We start from the raw sequence: 21,625 nt of genomic DNA on the forward strand, positions 1-21,625 counted from the left end.
CGGAATCCTTCCCGCCCCCCTTTTCGCTTTTCGCCGATGCGCGCCGCAGCTCCCGCCATCTCCATTCTTGTCTCCACCCGTGCGCCGAAGATTCCACTTTGCATCAGCGGGCGTGGAGATTTGCCTGCACCGTTGGAAACTGCCGAACCGGGCGTTCCTCCAGGGCCTGGTCCGACACTGCTTTGAGAAGCGGTTCGTGCAACAACGTGGCTCGGCCCAAGCAACCAAACGATCTGAAAATTGTTGGCCCCATGCGAGCTAAGGAGAATGCGAGCAACCAAACGCGCCCTATATGATTCTACCTGTCCAAGACGAACAGGTATACGGTAGCACACACACTGTACTTGTGCAACTCTCCGTATTTGCAGAAATAAAAACAATTTCAATTTTATTGCCCCGATTACGTCGGCTTTCATTACCGTCCTCCATTTTCCCACGGCTATTGCTCCTCCCCTCTTCCCACCTCCGCGAGCCAGAGCCCACCCACCTCCACCTCCCGCTCGCCGCCCTCCCCGCCGGATTCCGCGGCTCGCGGCGAGAGTCCCGAGCCTCGGGTCGCCGGCAACCGCGCCGGATCCGGCGGGCTCCCGGCGCGGCAGCGAGCTCCCGCGCAGATCCGACGACGCGCGCGCCTGCGCTCGCTGGGACTCCCGGGGATTGCTGTAGCGCCCGTGGTGGGCTCGGCCGCGTTCTCGCGGGTGGGCGGGGCGGAATTCCAAGAGGGAGAGAAGCTGGGGCCGCGGGCGTGCTCACCGTGAGCGCTTGGAGCCCACCCACCCCAACCCCATACGACCCAGCGGCGTCGCATAGGAGCCGCGCGCCATGATCGAGCAGTTCGTCAATTTCGTCATCCGGCCTCCTCGGTAACCTTCCTGCCTCCCGCATCATCCTCCGTTGCTTCTGTTGTTTGGTGCTGATTGTCATGGCGTTGCATTGGCACGCGGCCGTTGTAATTGGAACAATGCGGGTGGGATACAATTGGGATTTCGATACACATGCCACATCAGGCCCGAAATGGTCGATGGTTTTAAAATGCTAGTGCATGCAGCTGTTTAATTTGTGATACGCGTGACAAGCATTTAGCCAGCTACGTTTATCGTACCAGCGGTCAAGTTTGGAAATCGAAAGTTCAGTTTAGAGGAGGATGCGTGAGGAAGCCAAGGGCAGTTTTTCAGCTAGTCTTTCATGATAGTACATTGGACTTGATTAAGTTGCTCGGCCATGGCAAATCAGTACCATCATGTGCCATTAAAGCTATGGTTACGACAATGTGATGATCATTAAAGTTGTCATGTTATGCATAGTTGTACCTGTATGTGTTCAGAGTTTCAGACATGATGTTTATCCATATAGCGTTGAGAAGTAACCTTAAACTGTCCTGCAATGCCATGTATATCGTAGGCTGCAAACCTAACTTCTATGCAATGTTTACTTGTTACTTTGCATTTTCGAACCACATGTCCATTGATACGGTTTTGCTAACTTTCAAATTTTAAAGCGTCTGCACCTGATCTGATGAGATTGAATGATTGCTAATTTGCAGATCAGAGTATAATCCAGATCAGTATTTATGGGAGACAGAGTTTATGCTCGCAGGGCGAAGGTACAAACGACAAGACTTGGAGGCAAGTACGGAGACCAATTATCGAGGTTTCTTCTTTCTTTCGTTTGCTGATGACAAGTGACGCTATCTCTGTTCATAGCCTTATTGGTATACTTTTACCTGGCAGCTTACAAATGCAAGGGGTCATACCTTAAAATGCAGCCACTATGTTCCCGCTTTCATTCCAGAAACTACTGCCCTTCCGTGTGTGATCTACTGCCATGGAAATAGGTACCTACCCTGATCAGCTCACTGCTATAATATGTTTTCTAATGCACATGGGGCTTCTTTGTTTCATTATTCCTTTTTTGTGTAACTTACTTTATGTTAGTAATACATATTTTAAGATTTTGGAAACTGCCGCATTGGATTAATAGTACAATTTAAAATTTCTGAATTCCTCTTTAGTAGTAGTGTGATTCAGCTGATCAGCTCGAGCAGTCACCAATTATCTTGTGGAATATTTACCAGGATTTTGCTCTAACTCAATGCAGCGGATGCCGAGCAGATGCAAATGAAGCTGCCGTAATTCTTCTTCCTTCAAACATCACAGTTTTCACACTAGACTTTTCTGGGTCAGGTCTATCGGATGGAGATTATGTCAGTCTTGGTTGGCATGAGGTATATAATCAGTATCAGTTTTGTTCTTCTGCATTCATATATTTGGTGTTCACTGTATCCTGAAATTCACAGTAACTTGCTTCTAGAAAGAAGACCTCAAATGCGCAGTATCATTTCTGCGGACCAATAAGCAAGTTTCCCGTATAGGCGTTTGGGGGCGATCGATGGGTGCTGTTACAAGGTACTTTCTGGGTTAGCTACACTGTGTGCTCCTTTTACATTGCGGCATCTCTATTAATTCCAAACGATCCAATATTTTTGGATTGGTTACTGTACAGAATTGTGTTATTTAATTGATTTTGGGTTATTCCGTTTAGCTCTTAGATTATACTTTAAGAACATCTTCAGGCCTTGAATTCCTGTTCTGTATGTTTTTTCTACAGCCTACTGTATGGAGCAGAAGATCCCTCAATTGCTGGCATGGTATTGGATAGCGCTTTCACCAACTTGTATGGCTTGATGCTGGAACTTGTGGATGTGTACAAAATCCGTGTTCCTAAATTCACGGTGCGTGCATCTCCTTCAGATTCTGCTTCCCCACCATTAAGAAATGATCATGGAAATTCTGGAAGGTCCATTGCCTTAATATTTGGGAACCGTGTCTTAATCACTGTGGTTCTTGTTCCCTTTCAGACACAACGTTTTCATATAGCAGTACAATGATTTGACCACGCCCCATCAAAATCTGTGTTTTTCTATCCAGCACCCAATTTTTAGTTTTTCCCTGCAATTATGGCTGCACGATTCAATTGTGTGCCACTTTATCAAGCTACAACTATATAAAAAACCATGTGACCAATATTGACCAGTTGTTTAAATGCAAAAGACATAAATTATACAGTCCGTATGCAATACAGATACAACTGAAGTTATGGTTGATGTCATCTGAACTTTTCTATGTGCCCTGTAGCCCAAAAAAAACTAATGTCGATGCTTCCTTAGACGTGATGTTAGTTTACGAAACAAAAGTTTATATCTTCGATAGAATGTGCCAAGTATGAGTTACTTCGATCAGATTAGTACCCAGCTGAATTTAGCTTGGACAGCGAATCAATTCACCCTCTAGTTGCAACTTGCAAAAGATTGCGAAAAATTATCTCATTACACTCTTATTCTGCTACTGAAACATATTTTTTCAAACACTCAACTTTAGCACAGAAGGACAAACTGGTTGAATTATTGCTTTCCTACATTTGGAGCTTTCTTTTCTGTCATTTGAGTTAGAGGAATCTGTTTTATCACTACTGTGTATAGAAGGACAATTTGTTCATTAAATAATTAGATTTGGTGAAGTTCCTTGATGCATTCTCACTAAGATATTTTTTTTTTCTAAACTTTGTGAGCATTGCTGTAATTGCATAGTGCTAATGAGTTGTTCTGTCTTTACAGGTTAAGATGGCATTACAGTACATGCGACGAACCATTCAGAAAAGAGCCAAGTTTGACATAATGGATCTTAATGTTGTAAAGGTGCACTTCATAAACTATAGCTCGTAACATATAGCTCGATAACCTCACGGAAGATAATAAAAACAACTTTGCAATGGTGTATACTGCCCATGACTCACTGTAGGGATCATGTCTCAGATTAGATAGCAGGTCTGGTATCTTTACATAAGGAACTCAACATAGAGCATTCTCATGTTTTCTTTAAATACGGGAGATTGACAAACAAATATGGTATGTTTGGCTGCCTGCATCATTTTGGCTACCAGACTCCAGTGAGCCAGTTTGCTGTGGTGTGAGCTTCAGCCCTGTGTCTAGCTATGTCAGTACATGAGTGGGTGTTTGATGACCTGCATTTGGAAAGCCAGGCCCGGTAGATTTTCTAGGTTGCCTGCATGGGATTGAGTATGGTTGCCCAGAAACATGACTAGGTGAGATTAACCCATGGTTCCATCAGACAGGTGACACATGTCGGTGAGACACATGCGCAAGTCAGCTTGAGATCGATGTGGTCTTGCCAAAGCACAGTGTGGCGTGACCTAGCCCTCTGTCACAGCGCTCCCATGCCGCAGCTCACAGCCTGCACGGCTCATCATGGACAAGGATAGCAGCATGTCATGTGGCGAGGCATGAGAAGAGGACAGCAGCATGACGTGGAGGTATTGTTGCGCGTTGGGGAGGGAAACACCTGTTGCTTGCGTGCCTGGAGGGGACCTTGACATGGCTGTATTATCACGGTGCGAGCTTGAGCCCACCAAGCATCTTGTCGAACATGTGGTGTAGTCTGCGATGTTGTATATGCCGAGACGCAGGACCAGATGTAGGAGAAACAGAGGGAGCATCGTGTGTCCCCGGCAACGACAATTCCAATTTTGTTGCCAGGATAGGTGAAAGAATTGTGGATTTGCTCCCCATGTCAACCATGGCGTGGAGATAGAGGAGGATGATCATAGGTGGGCTTGGTACCATACATTGCATCAGTTCAGCCTGGCCATGGAGAAATACTCTAGTTCTGTTTCGTAGGAGCCTAGCTGAGGGTGCGTGAAGTTCGTGCTCCTCATGCAAGCAACCAAACAGCTCTCTGTTGCATCTGGTGGGCGGATGCAGGCAACGAAACACCCGTTGCCTGCATCTGGCGGGCCTGGCCGGGGTTCATGCAGGCAACAAAGCACCCTATGTGTGTTCAGTAACTTCATAAGGTGTCAAGGTTATAAAGCGATTTCTGTTATCTGTTGCATTGTGCCAGCGTCAGATTTTGGAACTGGTGTTCTCCAGTTCTCACCAAGGATACTATGTAATTACTGATTAACCAATTTCAGTTAAAACTTAAGGAACCCATTTTTTAGCCTGTTATTGCTACAAAATTTTCTTATGCAAAACTAAGAGCATCCCCACTCGTTGGCGCTCCCCACGCCCAAATCCGGACGAAACAACCGCCGGATTGGACGAAAATAAGTCGTGGGGAGTACCGTATTTCCAGTCGTCCACCCGGAGTTCGGCGGATAGAGTTTAAATTCAAACAAACCGCCGTCCCGCGCTACAAGTACGGCCAGTTGATCGGCAAAAGGAGCTAAAGGATCAGCCACAGATCGGCGATCGGAGGGAAATTACACGGAGACAGGCTCGTCGGCAGTCCCGGCCGGCACGGCGGTGTCCGACGGACCAGTTTCCTCACACGTCGTGGCCGAAGCGGCTGCGGCGGCCGACGATGAAGCAGCGGCAGTGGACGTCGAAGCAGCCGCAGTCGACGAGGTAGATGGTGAGGCAGACGAGGTAGGAGCCGGCGGAGACGACGAAGGACTGGCCGGAGGGGCTCGGAGGATGTCGTTGCGGTGGCCCTGGTACCAATTCCTCGTCTCCTCGTCCATCAGTTCCATGTCACCGCCGCCCATGAGGAACGCCAAGTCTGTGTTCCTCTTCTTCGCCGCCGCCGTCGTCTTCAGCAGGGCGATCCGGACGCCTTGGTTGGCGAGCATCTCCCGCCACCTGCCGTCGAACTTGTCGTTCCTCCCGTCGGCGTGCGTCCTCAAGTCGGCCCAGCACTTGTCGATCGACGCCTGCATCCTGTCGGCGGGATTGCCCGTCTTTTTGAGCTCTTTGAGCTTCTTCGGCCGAGTTCGGGCGCCCTTCCGCCGCGCTTGCCGCCGGAGCGTCGGGGTTGTCTTGCTCGGTCTTGCTCTTCGAGAGGGTCGTGCGGACTTCCTTCCACTTCTCGCACTTCTCGAGGCGGGCGTAGACGTTGAGGAACTTGAACTGCAGGCCGGTGTCGTCCGTGTACATGTCCAAAGCTCGGCGCAGCTGGGGAAAAAAGAGCACGGCGATACGGGTCAGCTAACGACGATGTACCTCGGTGATGCAGGGTCGACGGAGCATACCTTTTGCTCCATGTCGTGGCCGCTGATCGGCCGTTTGTCGCACTCCTCCTGTATGCCGTGCCATTTGCTGCACGCCGTCTGCATGAGCCCCCAATGGATGGCCATTGCCTTGTCTCCCCGGAACACGTTCATGTTCGTCTTGTTGAAGTAGGGATCGACGAGTTTGCGCTCCTCGTACGCCTGCTTCACTCGAAGCCAATATGTGTCGAACGACTGATTGGCCCCGATTATGCCGTTCATGGACACGACCTTCCAAGCTTCGGCGAGGCACTCCTCTTCCTTCGGCGTCCATTTGATACGCGGTTCGGCAGGCGGCGAGTCCTTCTTCCTCTTCTTCTTCCCCTTCGACAGGTTGGCGGCGGCTTGTGTTGGCTCTTCTTCTTCCTCGTCTTCTTCTTCGACGGCTTGGCTTCCGTCGGCAACATCCTCCCGATGCTCGTTGCGCGCCGCCACAGCGGCCGTCGCCCTCTGCTCCTCTTGCGTGAAGAACCCCGGGCACGCAGCGGCGGCGGCCATGAAAAACCCCGGGCTCGCGGCGGCGGCGGCGAGCGGAGGTGATCATCTCGTGGATCTCCTCTTCGTTCGGCGCCGCCATCGCACCGAACGCGAGCGGCCCTCGTCGCATGGCCGGCGAGGTGTCCTTGAGCGGCCGCCGACGTCAAGCTCGGGCGGCGACGGCGTGGGCACGGACGGTTGGACGTAGGCGCCCTCTTGGAACACGGCGATCGGCGACGGCGAGTACGGCGAAGGGAGAAGGACGACGGGGAACTGGTTGTACCTTGCGTCGGCCATTGGCCGGGGAACATCTTGCGCCGCCCATGGCCATGCCGACCATCCTCGCTTGTTCGTCTGGGCCGCCGCCGCCCTCTTGGCGGCGGCTTTTTTCACCCTCTCCGCCCTGCCGCTTGTTTCCACCTCGCGCCGTTTCTCGTCCGCCGCCCACTCGGCGTTCGACATGCTCGGCGGCTTCGTCTTCTTCGCCCGCATCTTCCTCGCCGGCGCCTTCGGCGGCATTTTGGTGGACGAGAGGACGAGGAGGAGAGTGGTGCTGGACGAGAAGACGCCGCCGGGAACTGGAGCTGGAAGACGAGGAGATTGGGGAATTTCGGCGGGAGAGAATGGGGATATGCAAGCAAATTGGAGGGAATGGGGATATGCAAGCAAATTGGAGGGAAAATCGACAGGATTTGGTTTTCCAGTCGCCGACTACGCGGGTCCACACGACGTTTCGCGCCAAAATCTTTCGTCCGGAGTCCCCGAGCGCGCCCCGGGGGGCCGGGGATGGCGTGGGCTCGCCGGATGGATGAAGGGCCAAATCCGGACGAAAACGAGGAACCGGGGGCGCGACTGGGCCGAATTTCGCCGTCCGGATGGAAAAAACGTCGCTCGGGGGCCTCGTCGGGGGCACGAGTGGAGATGCTCTAAGAAAAGCTCACTCTTTGAAAACTTCAAATTATCCCCTTTTCCTAAATTTACCTCGTAAGTAAATTAGATGTCTTACTGTAGTTTCATGACAGACCAACAGCATGCGTTATTGCTGGGTTTTGAAGGGGGGTACCTTGGTCCTCTAATAGCGTGGATTATTCAGCATAGACATCTCAAGTGTTGTTGATTTATGTTAAATTCCAGCAACTTTTAAATTGTCTGCTAATTTCAAACTGCAACTGACTTTAGTGTTCTCTTTTTTTCTTAATCAGCTTGCTCCCAAGACATTTATTCCTGCATTATTTGGACATGGTTTAAATGACATGTTTATTCAGCCTCACCACTGTGATCGTATTCACGAAGCATATGGGGTAAATGAATATGTAGCTTCCTTATAAAGTTTCACAGGCAAATAGATGTCACACCAGACACCACATCTAAAATAATATAGGGATTGCTGGTTGACTTTCCTTGTCAATGAGCATGCTAGCCAATTTTTTAACATATGTGTTTTTGTACAGGGGGATAAAAGTATAGTAAAATTTGAGGGAGATCATAATTCCCCGAGACCTCAGTCATATTATGATTCAGTTTCGATATTTTTCTACAATACTCTGCGTCCTCCTCAGTTGCCTGCATCAGGCTCAAATAAGCTACATATGGGTGCTTTAAAAGTTGGTACCATGACCAATGAGGTAAAATTTGGGAAATACTACTATGTAACCAAACTGGAAACTGCTGTATTCTATTGTTTGAAATGAAGTATATAAAGGAAATCACCCTTGTTTTTTGGTTGCTCTTTTTCCAGAGTTTGTTCTTTGAGATCATCAATGGTCTGAGGGCAGCTAGAACTGATGCAGGCAGTTCATCAACAGATGCACATGGCTTTCAAAATGGTCTGGCACAGGCCCTTCTCATGTTGTAAATTATGACTAGGTGTTGTTCACTAACTGCTTTATTTTTCTGCAGCTACAACTTCAGTTGTTGAATTGCTATCCGAGAGTGCGAATCAGTTGTCCATTAAGAATGACGATTTGGTAGGTTTGTTAGCAGTATGTTGGCATCTATTTTGGAAGACCCTTTCCTAACAAATTCCGTCAAATGCAGGATTTCCTTTTGGATGAGAATCATAACCTCTCAGGCATGGATGGTGGTAGTGTTGGACAGCATTTGCAGGTAAAGTACATAAATTTCTTTAGCTGCTACTCCCTCGGTTCGGAAAGTAACTCAGCTTTGTCTAGATGTGGATGTATCTGGACGCATTTCAATGTGTAGATACATCCGTATCTAGATAAAGTCTCACTTATTTCCGAATGGATGTTGTACCTATTTTGCAGTCAAGTTGTTATCTCCATCTGCCCTATGATTATTTGGCCTTTTCTTACATTAAGTCACTTCATCATAAGAATTTGTGATCAGTGGAATATTGATACGGGTGGTCAATACCCATTGCTGGTCATCAACATCGTATAGCTCTCTGATGGTAATAACTAATGAGTATACCTTTCGTAATAGGATAAAACGAGTAGGCACAACGAGGAGTCCTGCTCATACACAAGCTCTAACAGAGAAAGTTGGGGCAGATGTTCATCTTTAGGTGCGGCCAGTGATGGATCACCTCCAGGCGGTACTAATGATAAGCATGAGGTACTTTTCTCGAGTTTCTTGCCTTCCACTCTATCCATTCAGTGCTAGACCTGAGACGAAAAGTAGGCACATTAGGTACGAGAGGTATTCGTGTAAGAAATCAAGATTTCCATGATCCATGTGCTTCCCTTTAGTCGGGCGTGCTATTATGCCCCATTCGAAGCAACGCTTGCCAGTATCAGTCATTTTTTTCTCCAAAAATATTGCCAGCAAACTAACTTAACTGAGAAAAGAAGAACCTCTCACCTGGTAATTTACTCCACAGAACATGACGGTAAAGGCTCTGGCCACACCGCTGAGGCATGAACAGAGGAAATCAACCAAATCAACACCCCCAAAAACGAAGGAGAAGAAGATTCATGCACTCTGGAAGAAGCTGAAGCGCGAGAGGGAGGAGATGGGGGACAGCCTCTCTCAGCGTCTGAGGATGTGCCTCGGGCAGTCTCGTCACAGGCGAACTCAATCATCATCTGGACAGCGACTATAGCTGACACGTACATCTGATCCCGTTTGGACTGACGTGAAGATCCTGACGACCCACGGTGCTGTAACTAACACTAGGTAACATACGTATGTAATTTAGTGCCATGGCTCGTGTGACCTGGCTGCATGGAGGGGCTGTGAGCATTGGGCGGGTACGCTCATGGGTCATAGCGGTCGTCTCTTGTGGTCCGCTGTTTTCCTTGTTGCTGTGGATGTTGTAAGTTGTGATGCCTGTTGGCGAAATGAAAGGAATGCCGTCCATTGTTTTCCACGGCCATCAATTTGCCGTCTCACCGTCTGCTGTTAAGGGTTGTCCAATTTGACCCGATGTGCTTTTAGTCATTTGTCTTGTTCAAATGAGATTCGTTGTCCATCATAATCAAACCTTGCTGGGCAGAGGTTTTATAAGTAGGGAATTATATGGAGTGTCAGTGAACATTAGAATTTGAGAACCACGAAGCGAACACATTGTCAGGTTGGATCTTAAGTACACACATATGTGCAATTACACACATATGTGCAATTACACACATGTGTGCAAGCACACATATAAAAAATTGGTAACGGGTCCGAATTGCACACATATGTGCAATTGCACCTAAAACAATAGGTTGTCCATTATACGCATGCAATCGCCAACCATATAACGAGAAACTCAATTCGGCTCCCGGGTGCGTATGATCCCTCTACCATAAAAACATATTTTCAAGTGTTAAAAAAATTTGACAAAAAAATTTACATGTACATCTCTATAATATATGTGTATTCGTCAAGTTTCACGAAAAAATGATATTTTTTGTAGTCTAAGCGAAAAAGAGAAAATTTATCTTGTGACAAGTCTTTGTTTCAGCACCGAATTTTGTCTTTTTTACACACGCCACATGACATGTCGATTTTTCATGAAACGACTTTGTGAGCATAGCACATAAAGATGTGCGTGCGAAATTTTTGTTTCAATTTTTTTGACATTTTAAAATATGTCTAACATGTATTTTAAAATAAAGGGAGTATACGCTCCCATGTGCCAAAACATCACTCTGCATATAGGAAAAAAAGTTATGGCAACTACAATTATAAAAAGGATAAAAAACAAGGACAAGCTATTGTGCAATTGCTCACAACTATATGCTTGTCTTTGTCTCCCTCCAGCAGCGCGTACTCTCTTCCCATTAACGCAAGCCCAACACGGTAAAAGAACAAAAAATAGCTGAAAAAAACCCAATCAAAACCAAAAAGACAAAAAGGGATAACAACCATAACCTAGAAAAGCCCACCATCAAGTCCAGCGTAACCGTGACCTAATCTAGCTACCGAGCACTACCCTATTTCTTGATCAGTCGGGAACTAGCAACGCCGGTTGATTATATGCACATAAAAAACTCGAGGCTCTGATGCTAAACTTATTTTTATAGTACCTCAGTTCTAATTTATAAGGAATATTTTTTTAAAATCAAACTATGTAAAATTTGATCAAGTTTTTAGAAAAAAATCATTAACGTGGACAATACAAAATCAACACCGTTAGATACATCATGAAATATATTTTCATGGGATATCTATATAATTTTATAGTTATTGATATTTTCCCTAAAAATTTAGTTAAACTTCACTTAGCTTAACCTTTTTATTTTTAAATTTAAGCCTTACTCATTGAAACGGAGATAGTAGAAACTAAACTTACTTTCTTTTTCTATTGAAGCTATACAACACCCACAAACAGATCAAATGATCTGGTTGCCGAAAAACGACAAGCATCATTGGTGCACGAGTCAGTTTATTCCGGTACTCTCCTTTACAAAAATGTCTCTTCCCACAGAAGAGAACATCGGGGAAGATGGTACAACTCCTATGTTACAGCTGGGCATGGGCAGCCCTGCCCGGACGACCTGGCCCAAAAATTCCGGGTTAGATTGGGCTTATACTTCGGACTGGGCTCGGGTCTGATTTTTGAGCCCGAACATCGGGCCGGGCAGGGCTTGGGCTCACAGTTTTCGCGCTTCAGGTAAAGTTCAGGTTGGGCTTTTCCCGTTGAGGCCGGATTTGTGCTCGATTTATAGGCCCGATAGTCGGCCTGGGCTCAGGCTTGGCATTTTAGGTTTGGGCTTTTTCGGGTTGGCCCAAAGCCCGGCCCGACTTTTGCCCAGGTGTATCCTACATACTCTCTCTGTTCTATAATTTCTTGTCATCGTTTGAGTTCTATGACAAAATTTATGAAACAGAGGGAGTACATTGATACTCGCTAACATGTCACTAAAATTGGGTAAATAATCCCCGCGACTGTTTCGAGACTGCTGTAGATAATATCCAGATGAGCTCACGAGTGCCGCAAGGACTATCTATAAATTCTATCTATATGTCTGCAAGCCATCCACATACCTCAGCAAATTACTTTAATTTCAGTTTTAATAATCACAAAATGTAAGTAGCCAAGTTTTCGTCTTAATATTATCCACCCAACATGTCCGACGTTTTGGTGTTCTCATGCGCTCTGCATGCTAGCATATGATAGCATGTACACGTCCTCCTCGGCTGCGACGCGGCGAAGCCTGAGGAGATGGCGACGGAGCACTAGTAGAAAAAGAGCCTTCCATCCGTCCCCAAAATATACGAATCACGACTAATGGGGTCTTTAGTCGCGGTTCGGGAGGTGACCCGCGACCAAACGTCTGGGCCCAGCGGGCTCGGTCGACAGCTGGGGTGCGGGAGGGGCTTTAGTCGCGGTTGGCCAGGCCAACCGGGACTAAAGCCGCACCCCTATATATACCGTTCAGCACACTCACTTAGCCATTTGGTGTCACATCTCTTCACAATCTTCACAAGTGGGTGGTGGGTTTGATTTTGGTTCCTCTTATGCACATAAGGTGTTCGATGAAATGCCCGAGAGATTGAAAGAAACATGATATGAAGTGTCCGAGCCACACTTGAGCTTTCTCATTTATTTTTCCTCGATCGCGGTTAGCAACTTGAACCTTTCATGTGTCATTGATAAAATATGGCATGTGTGTAGTTCATTGTTTAATTTCTATTATTTCTAGCTAGTTAGTTTAACAAATGCATGATGGTTAATTATATACTTTATATAATAATAATGCAGATGAATTGGCAATGGATGTACGGTAACCGACTCTCCCGCGAGTTCACTACGGGTTTGAAAGGTTTCCTCGTAGTGGCTAATGCGAACAAGCAGGGGGGTTTTGTTATATGTCAATGTGTTGGCTGTAAGAATCAGAAGGGTTACTCTTCCTCAAGAGAAGTTCATCTGCACCTGCTTCGGCACGGTTTCATGTGTGGTGACCCTGCATACTACTGCATATTGTAGTATGCCAGTCGTTGATATAACATTCACGAAGTACCATTCCGCAAATATTACATCCCTCAGAGTAGTACAACAGAACATAGCAGGTCCATAACTCATTCATTTATTATTACAAGCATAATGTACATATCATCTCGGAGCTCCTCTTGGATCCTAAGAGGGATACTCCTGGGTTCGAGGCGAACCCAACTTAACTTATAATACAAGAGTCTTACTAAGTGGTACATTTATTCCCTCGAGCAGTTAAGTACTAAGAGTTCGTACTGCTCGGATACTACTACTACTCGGTTAGTCTAGACTTGATCTCCTCCGGATCCCTCCCCGGTTCCGTAGACTATAAGGTAGTCTACGCCTTCAACACCTCCAGAGAGGTCTGGTTCTTCATAGCCGATGATGTCGGCTCCTTCAAGGTTGTCGTTGTCCTCCTCCATATGGTCCAGACAATCTAAGCAGGGGATTTAAGAGTGGGATGAGTACGGGCGTACTCAACAAGTTCATTATAGATAAGAGGTGTTTAATGCACTAGCTACGATATTAGACCAGAAAGTCTAATACCAATGCAGGTTTTGATAAACATTTCTTCAAGAGGTTGCTTTTATTTCAAAGAACTATGTCTGTCAGCCTTCACCGGTTTACTAGAACTTCATGGAGCTCCTTTTCGGCCGCGTTCGCAGTTCCATATCCCGGAACAGGGAGTGACAGGTCACGGTTCTTTACACTCTGCAGAGGTGTGTTGCTTTACCCATAAGAGATCTTATCCTTGATGCCAACCGGGCAGCTTTCCCGTCCACACTTCCTATGGTGTGAGGCCCGGTATAAGGTCATAGCCAATCATATTCCTCCGCTACCTCGCACACCCACCCTTTGTTGCAAACCCCGACCCTGGGTCCTCGTCGGTCCACTTACACCACTTAAGGACGGACCCCGACCACGACAACAGTCTCGGATCGAACCAAACTCCTTCGCCGGTAGCTGCAACCCATCATAGACCACATTACCGTGGGGACTTAGAGTGGGTTCCCCACCCTCAAGTTGTTCCACAAGCCGCAACAGCTACGGTATGCACAGCATAACCGTGGGGAATTAGAGTGGGATCCCCACCCTCAAGTTGCTCCGCAAGATACAACTGCTACGGTAAGCGCATCCGTTGATGTACAAGAGGTGGAAATACGATTGACTACTCCGTCCCATTCCAGATCTTATGGTTAACACGGGTATTACGGCACAAGAATCACTGGACGACATTTGTTGTTTAATCCTAGATGGATATAAACCCTTGCAATGGAACCTCCACCATATCAACACAATCCATGGTTCCATTGCCCACCATATAGTCATATTCATAGTTATGAAAATAGTGGTTTTGGTTTTTATGCAATAGTGATAAACATAGTACTTTGCAAGTAATTTGATAAAAATACTCAAATGGCATGAGCAAGCGATGAACTTGCCTGAACACTGCAAAGTTTGCAGTTGGATGGTGTGGACTGACCCTTGTCCTCTGTTTCTGAAAAATAGCATCATTGTCCGATAAGGGCAATGGTTAAAGAAGCATTGATGCATGATTCCAGTTTTAGGGTTTGATCCCCCCTTCCGATGTCGTTAATATTCATGTGAGAGGTTAATACTAAGAATGATTTGGGGATACTTTATTTAGGGCAAAATACAACCTTGAAATGTTGTCAAGGTGTTTTTAAAGTCCAAAAGATTTTATGGACTTATTTTCATTATTGAAAATAATATGTGTGATTTAAATGACTATTTTAATCATCAAATTAGGACTTATTCTTAGTTGTCTTCAAAAATTCCTTTTGATATTTTATTATGATAGAGAATTTTATGCTGAGTAGTTTTCATATTTTAATTATTTTTTTAGAGATTTTATCCATTTTCTATTTAATTTCAAAGTTTCTGGTTTTAATTGGAATTGTGAAAAGTCTAAAATGCCCCTGGGCCCACTTGTCAGGGTGGCCCAGCGGGTTAACCCTAACCCGAGCCGCACGTCCGGCTCGGTCGGACGCATCCGTCCCCTTCCTCTCGCGCACGCGCTAACCCTAATCGCTCCCGTGCTCTGGCGACTCCCGCGTCGCCGCCGCCTTCGCCGATTTACTCCGGCCAACTCCGGCCATCGCCGCCGGCGAGATGTGGTGCATCTGAACCGCCGTTCGACGGCGCTTCAGATCCACCGCGCCGATTTGTTCTTCGTCGCCTCCTCGTTTCGCCCCCAACACTTCTGCTCGCCTGGCCGTGGTGATCCACGGTGATCTTGAAGGAGATATGCCCTAGAGGCAATAATAAAGTGGTTATTATTTATATCTTTATGTTTATGATAAATGTTTATATATCATGCTATAATTGTATTAACCGAAACATTAGTACATGTGTGATATGTAGACAAACAAGAAGTCCCTAGTATGCCTCTTAAACTAGCTTGTTGATTAATGGATGATTAGTTTCATAATCATGAACATTGGATGTTATTAATAACAAGGTTATATCATTATATGAATGATGTAATGGACACACCCAATTAAGCGTAGCATAAGATCTCGTCATTAAGTTATTTGCTATAAGCTTTCGATACATAGTTACCTAGTCCTTATGACCATGAGATCATGTAAATCACTTATACCGGAAAGATACTTTGATTACATCAAACGCCACTGCGTAAATGGGTGGTTATAAAGGTGGGATTAAGTATCCGGAAAGTATGAGTTGAGGCATATGGATCAACAGTGGGATTTGTCCATCCCGATGACGGATAGATATGCTCTGGGCCCTCTCGGTGGAATGTCGTCTAATGTCTTGCAAGCATATGAATGAGTTCATAAGAGACCACATACCACGGTACGAGTAAAGAGTACTTGTCAGGAGACGAGGTTGAACAAGGTATAGAGTGATACCGAAGATCAAACCTCGGACAAGTAAAATATCGCGAGACAAAGGGAATTGGTATCGTATGTGAATGGTTCATTCGATCACTAAAGTCATCGTTGAATATGTGGGAGCCATTATGGATCTCCAGATCCCGCTATTGGTTATTGGTCGGAGTGAGTACTCAACCATGTCCGCATAGTTCACGAACCGTAGGGTGACACACTTAAAGTTGGATGTTGAAATGGTAGAACTTGAATATGGAATGGAGTTCGAATATTTGTTCGGAGTCCCGGATGAGATCCCGGACATCACGAGGAGTTCCGGAATGGTCCGGAGAATAAGATTCATATATAGGATGTCATTTTATGTGAATTAAAATGTCGCGGAAGGTTCTATGGAAGGTTCTAGAAGGTTCTAGAAAAGTCCGGAAGAAACCACCAAGGAAGGTGGAGTCCACATGGGACTCCACCTCCATGGCCGGCCAACCCTAGTGGGGGAGGAGTCCCAAGTGGACTCCCCCTTAGGGGGCCGGCCAACCCCCCCATATGGGAGGTGGAACTCCCACCTCTAGTGGGAGTCCTAGCTTGGCTAGGTTTCCCCCTCATATGGAAGGTTTTTGGTTCGGGTCTTATTCGAAGACTTGGACACCAACACTTGGGGATCCACCTATATAATGAGGGGCATAGGGGAGGGGGCCGGCCACCAAAAAATCCACAAGTTGGCCGCACCCCCTTGAGGCCGGCCACCCCCTCCCAAACCCTAGCCGCCCCCTCTCCTCCATATCTCCCGCGTAGCTTTAGCGAAGCTCCGCCGGAGTTCTCCACCGCCACCGACACCACGCCGTCATGCTGTCGGATTCAAGAGGAGCTACTACTTCCGCTGCCCGCTGGAACGGGGAGGTGGACGTCGTCTTCATCAACAACCGAACGTGTGACCGAGTACGGAGGTGCTGCCCGTTCGTGGCACCGGAACCGATCGTGATCAAGATCTTCTACGCGCTTTTGCAAGCGGCAAGTGATCGTCTACCGCAGCAATAAGAGCCTACTCTTATAGGCTTTGGAATCTCTTCAAGGGTTAGTCTTGATCATCCCCTCGTTGCTCCCATCTTCTAGATTGCATCTTGGCTTGGATTGCGTGTTCGCGATAGGAAATTTTTTGTTTTCTATGCAACGTTTTCCTACAGTGGTATCAGAGCCGTGTCTATGCATAGATGGTTGCACGAGTAGAACACAATGTTTTTGTGGGCGTTGATGCTCTTGTTATCTTCAGTTTGAGTACTTTGCATCTTTGTGGCATAGTGGGATGAAGCGGCTCGGACTAACTTTACATGACCGCGTTCATGAGACTTGTTCCTCGTTCGACATGCAACTTGTATTGCATAAGAGGCTTTGCGGGTGTCTGTCTCTCCTACTATAGTGAAGATTCAATTTACTCTTCTATTGAAAACATTAGTATCAACGTTGTGGTTCATGTTCGTAGGTAGATTAGATCTCTCTCGAAAACCCTAAACCACGTAAAATATGCAAACCAAATTAGAGACGTCTAACTTGTTTTTGCAGGGTTTGGTGATGTGATATGGCCATGATGTGATGATGAATATGTATGAGATGATCATTATTGTATTGTGGCAACCGGCAGGAGCCTTATGGTTGTCTTTAATTTTCATGTTGAGTAGTATTTCAAAGTAGTTGTAATAGTTGCTACATGAGGTGAACAACCATGAAGACGGCGCCATGAACCTTGACGCTACGCCGACGATGATGGAGATCATGCCCGTTGATGATGGAGATCATGTCCGTGCTTTGGAGATGAAGATCAAAGGCGCAAAGACAAAAGGGCCATATCATATCACATATGAACTGCATGTGATGTTAATCCTTTATGCATCTTATTTTGCTTAGATTGCGATGGTAGCATTATAAGATGATCCCTCACATTAATATCAAGATAATAAAGTGTTCTCCCCTCGTATGCACCGTTGTAACAGTTCGTCGTTTCGAAGCATCTCGTGATGATCGGATGTGATAGATTCAACGATTCACATACAACGGGTGTAAGCCATGTTGCACACGCGGAATACTTGGGTTTGCTTGACGAGCCTAGCATGTACAGACATGGCCTCGGGACAACGGAAACCGAAAGGTTGAACACGAGTCATATGGATGATATGATCAACATGTTGATGTTCACCATTGAAGCTACATCATCTCACGTGATGATCGTTTTTTGGTGTAGTGAATTTGGATCGTGTACCACTTAACAACTATGAGGGATGTTGTATTAAGTGGGAGTTCATTAGTAATTAGATTAAAACATGAACTAATTATCATAAACATAGTCTGAGTAGTATTTTGAATTAATTTTGTAGTATTGGCATCCGTTTTCTACCATGCGCTAGTCTTGTAATTGAGATAGAAATACTGTTAAAATCTGACAAGAAACTTTATGGATTGGTACCGTATTGTTAAAGAATCAAGAATTGATTAAGTCCTATTGCAAACTTTTAGTAAACCTCACATTGTTGATTCAAAGAGCTATGATTTCAATTAGTACCTAAAGTTATCTTGTCTCCATGAAACTTGAAGTTCAAATCTGTTTGAAAAGTAAGGAGCTGAAAATTTAGTTTTCAGAAATAATCAAGGTATGAGATATATGTGATATCTAAGACCTTATTACAAGATAATAGAATATAATTTGGTGAGACTACATAAACTCATAAGTTTTATGGGAATGTATGAAGGTTGAAGACGCCAGGCGTCACAATCCTCCAACTATTGGGGCACTAATAATATTCGCATATCCATGAAGTTATCATCCTTAGTATGCACCGTTGTTAAGACTCGTCGTTTCAAAGCATCACGTGATGATCGGGTGTTATAGATTCTACGTGTGCTTACAACGGATGCAAGCCAGATTTGCACATACGAATACTAAGGTTAAACTTTATGAGCCTAGCATGTACAGACATGGTCTCAAAAAGGTTGTCATGAATTGATGGATAAAATTATGAATGAAATTGTTCATCATAGTTACTAATAAGTGAAATCTAGAACACTTGTCATATGATGATCAACTTCAAAGTAAGAACCTCAAGGTTATTGGTATTTGACCAACAAACCTAGAAGTTATTGATGTTGAAGTGTTTTTCTGAATAATGAGGAAAGCTAAAAGAGAAACTGCAAAAGATATTCTGGCAAAAAGATAACAAAAGACTAGAAAGTCTAGCTCAGGTGTATATAAATGATATACATGTTATGGTTGTATTCCTAGTTAAGTCACACAATGAAATTCTTGGGTATTAGTACTATATTGGTTGGTATGAAGTGTCATACAAAACAACGCAATACAAGAATACAATGGCCTAAGTGACTGACAAGGAATATGATAAGAATACACGCCTGGAACAAAATAAAGTGTTATTATGTTCGTCGTTAGCATTCTATCTAGCCCTTAGAATTTATAATAAAGAACTTAATAATTGTTTTGCTCTGGTCAAATAAAACAATGAGTTGTTTAAATTATGACATTACTCCATGTAAAATGGATAAGTTATTATAAATCTTAATGGTGAAACACACATACATAACACTGACGCTAAAAATGCCATAAGGCAAATGATTTGAATTCCACTTATTTGTGGAACCGCCATTTAGGTCATGTTAGAAAGGAACGCATGAAGGAACTCCATGCAAATGGATTTTTGGAGTCATTTGATATTTTGAATCATTTGGCGCTTGCAAATCTTTTCTAAAGAGAATGATTAAAATACCGTTCATAGGCCGAGAATTGAACGGACAACAAACTTAGTTGAAAAATACATAATGATGTATATGGTTCACTGGGCATAGTTGTGTGCGGGAGATTCTTCTACTTCATGAAAACTTTCAAACAATGAATTGAGTATATATGTGGATATATTCAATAAGGAAAAGTTTGAAACATTTTGAATGGATTCAAATAAATTTCAGCATGAAGTGGAAATCATCGTAATAGAAAAGTCAAATATCTATGATTGGATCATGGTGGAAATATTTGAATTACGAGTTTTAGCGAACATCTAAGAGAGTTATGAAATTGTTCTACAACTCACATTTCTTGGAGTATCATAATGATGATATAGTATCCGAGATATGTATCCAAACCTTGTTGGATTAATGATGAGATAAAATATTATGATGCCATTATATTTTTGTGAATTATGCTTTAGTGACTACCGCTTTTACACTGAATAGAGCATCATCATGATCCGTTGAAATGACACCATACGAGTTATGGCATGGGTATAAACCTTAATAGTCCTTTCTTTAAATTTTGGTCTAAGAGTTTTCAACCAAAATCGGATGAATGTCTTTGTTGGTTATCCCAGAGAATTGATTGGGAATTCTTCCCACTATGGAGACAAAGACAAAAGTGTTTGTCAATGTTTCTTATTTCCAAGAAATTGTTTCTAGTGAAGTTTTTGAGTGGGAGGACAATATAATTTGATAAGGTTTATGAACCTGAGCATAATGATCGAGTAGCGCGACATCGGAATTGGTTTCGGAAGCGGCCACGACGATCATGGCTCCCATGACTATAAAGTGTTTTAGCCATGGAGATCGAAGTACATATTGAACCTTGTAGGTATGGTTTACTTTGTGATCAAATAAATGATTTGTGAACAAAGGATTGATTTTGAACAATGATAAACCAACTACAAACAAAGAAGTTATGATGGGCCCTGACTCCGTTAAAATGGCTATACGCCATGAAATCCAAGATAGATGAATACTTTTTGAAAGTAAATGGATCTATGAAATTGATGGACTTGGATGAAATATCCTTGAAGAAGCTCAACTTGTCGAAAAGTTGTTTACGACAAAGTTCAAAGAATTGACTACGATAAGATTAGATCTTCCGTAGCAATGCTTATAGTCTATGTGGATTATTCTAGTAATCACTACATATTTCTTTTATGAGATATGATAGTAGGATGGCAAAATACACTACTTAACAGAAGTATGTATACAAGATACAACCAATTGTTTTGCTAGTCCGTAGAATACTAGATAGGTATACGAACTTCAATTCGATGAAGTAAGTATCACGGAGTTGGAATCTTCACCAAGATGAAATAGTCAAAGAGTTTTTGATTTCATCAAAGACGATGAAGAGGTTTGCATTTGCAAGAAATTAAGTGGGAGCGCTGAGACATATTTATAATACTTATGTAGATGACATATAGTTGGTTATAAATGATGTAATTATATACTTGATTAAAAGGTTTCATTGAGAATTAACTTCAATGAAAGGATATGGACTGAAACAAATTTAGTGTCAAGATCTATGAAGATAGATTGAAACACATAAATAAGTTTAAGTCAAAGTACATATGATGGATATTGAAGTAGTTCAATATAGAAATATTAAGAAAATGTTCTTGTCATGTGAAGGTTTAACAAGACTTGAGTGTATCTGACACTCAATGAGTAAAAACACATGAGTGATTATAGATCACGAATAATATGTACACAATCAGATATCATGTGCTATAAAGTGTTATGAGCATATACCAGAATGATTCATGAGATGATCATTGAAAAACAGTAAGAATATTCTTGAAGTACTTAAGAAGAACCAAGAATATATATATATATATAGTTTTGTATGGAGAAATGACAAACAAATCGCTGTAAGATGTTGCACCGATATTTGTTCTGTCACATATGAAAATAAAATTTCAATCTCAAATTAGACTAAGTGTTGTTTTAAAAGGTAGCACAATGAGCTAGAAGTTGTCTATGCTAGATTTAGAATAGTTCTAAATATTGTGACGGATTCTACAAAAGAAGG

General features: G+C 44.1%; 1 protein-coding gene across 1 annotated transcript; it reads left to right on the plus strand.

The window, feature by feature from the left end:
• Positions 1–432: 432 nt before the first annotated feature.
• On the plus strand, positions 433–9,861 carry LOC127307609 (uncharacterized). The gene is made up of 14 exons (XM_051338340.2): positions 433–863; positions 1,544–1,618; positions 1,724–1,834; positions 2,098–2,224; positions 2,311–2,405; positions 2,608–2,731; positions 3,614–3,694; positions 7,743–7,841; positions 7,992–8,165; positions 8,279–8,366; positions 8,440–8,507; positions 8,578–8,646; positions 8,986–9,117; positions 9,383–9,861. Exons 1-14 carry the CDS (start codon positions 823–825, stop codon positions 9,602–9,604), a joined length of 1,506 nt encoding a protein of 501 aa, XP_051194300.1. The 5' UTR covers positions 433–822; the 3' UTR covers positions 9,605–9,861.
• Positions 9,862–21,625: the final 11,764 nt, after the last annotated feature.

Source organism: Lolium perenne, chromosome 6, assembly GCF_019359855.2.
Source record: "Lolium perenne isolate Kyuss_39 chromosome 6, Kyuss_2.0, whole genome shotgun sequence".
In the NCBI taxonomy this organism is placed as follows: Eukaryota; Viridiplantae; Streptophyta; class Magnoliopsida; order Poales; family Poaceae; genus Lolium; species Lolium perenne.

What these genes read in the sequence shown, in the direction of transcription:
- LOC127307609 (XM_051338340.2), top strand. Translation starts at nt 823, where the DNA reads ATGATCGAGCAGTTCGTCAATTTCGTCATCCGGCCTCCTCG. An exon ending in GTATTCACGAAGCATATGGG is followed by an intron (nt 7,842 to 7,991) that starts GTAAATGAATAT and finishes GTTTTTGTACAG; the next exon opens with GGGGATAAAAGTATAGTAAA. An exon ending in TGCACATGGCTTTCAAAATG is followed by an intron (nt 8,367 to 8,439) that starts GTCTGGCACAGG and finishes ATTTTTCTGCAG; the next exon opens with CTACAACTTCAGTTGTTGAA.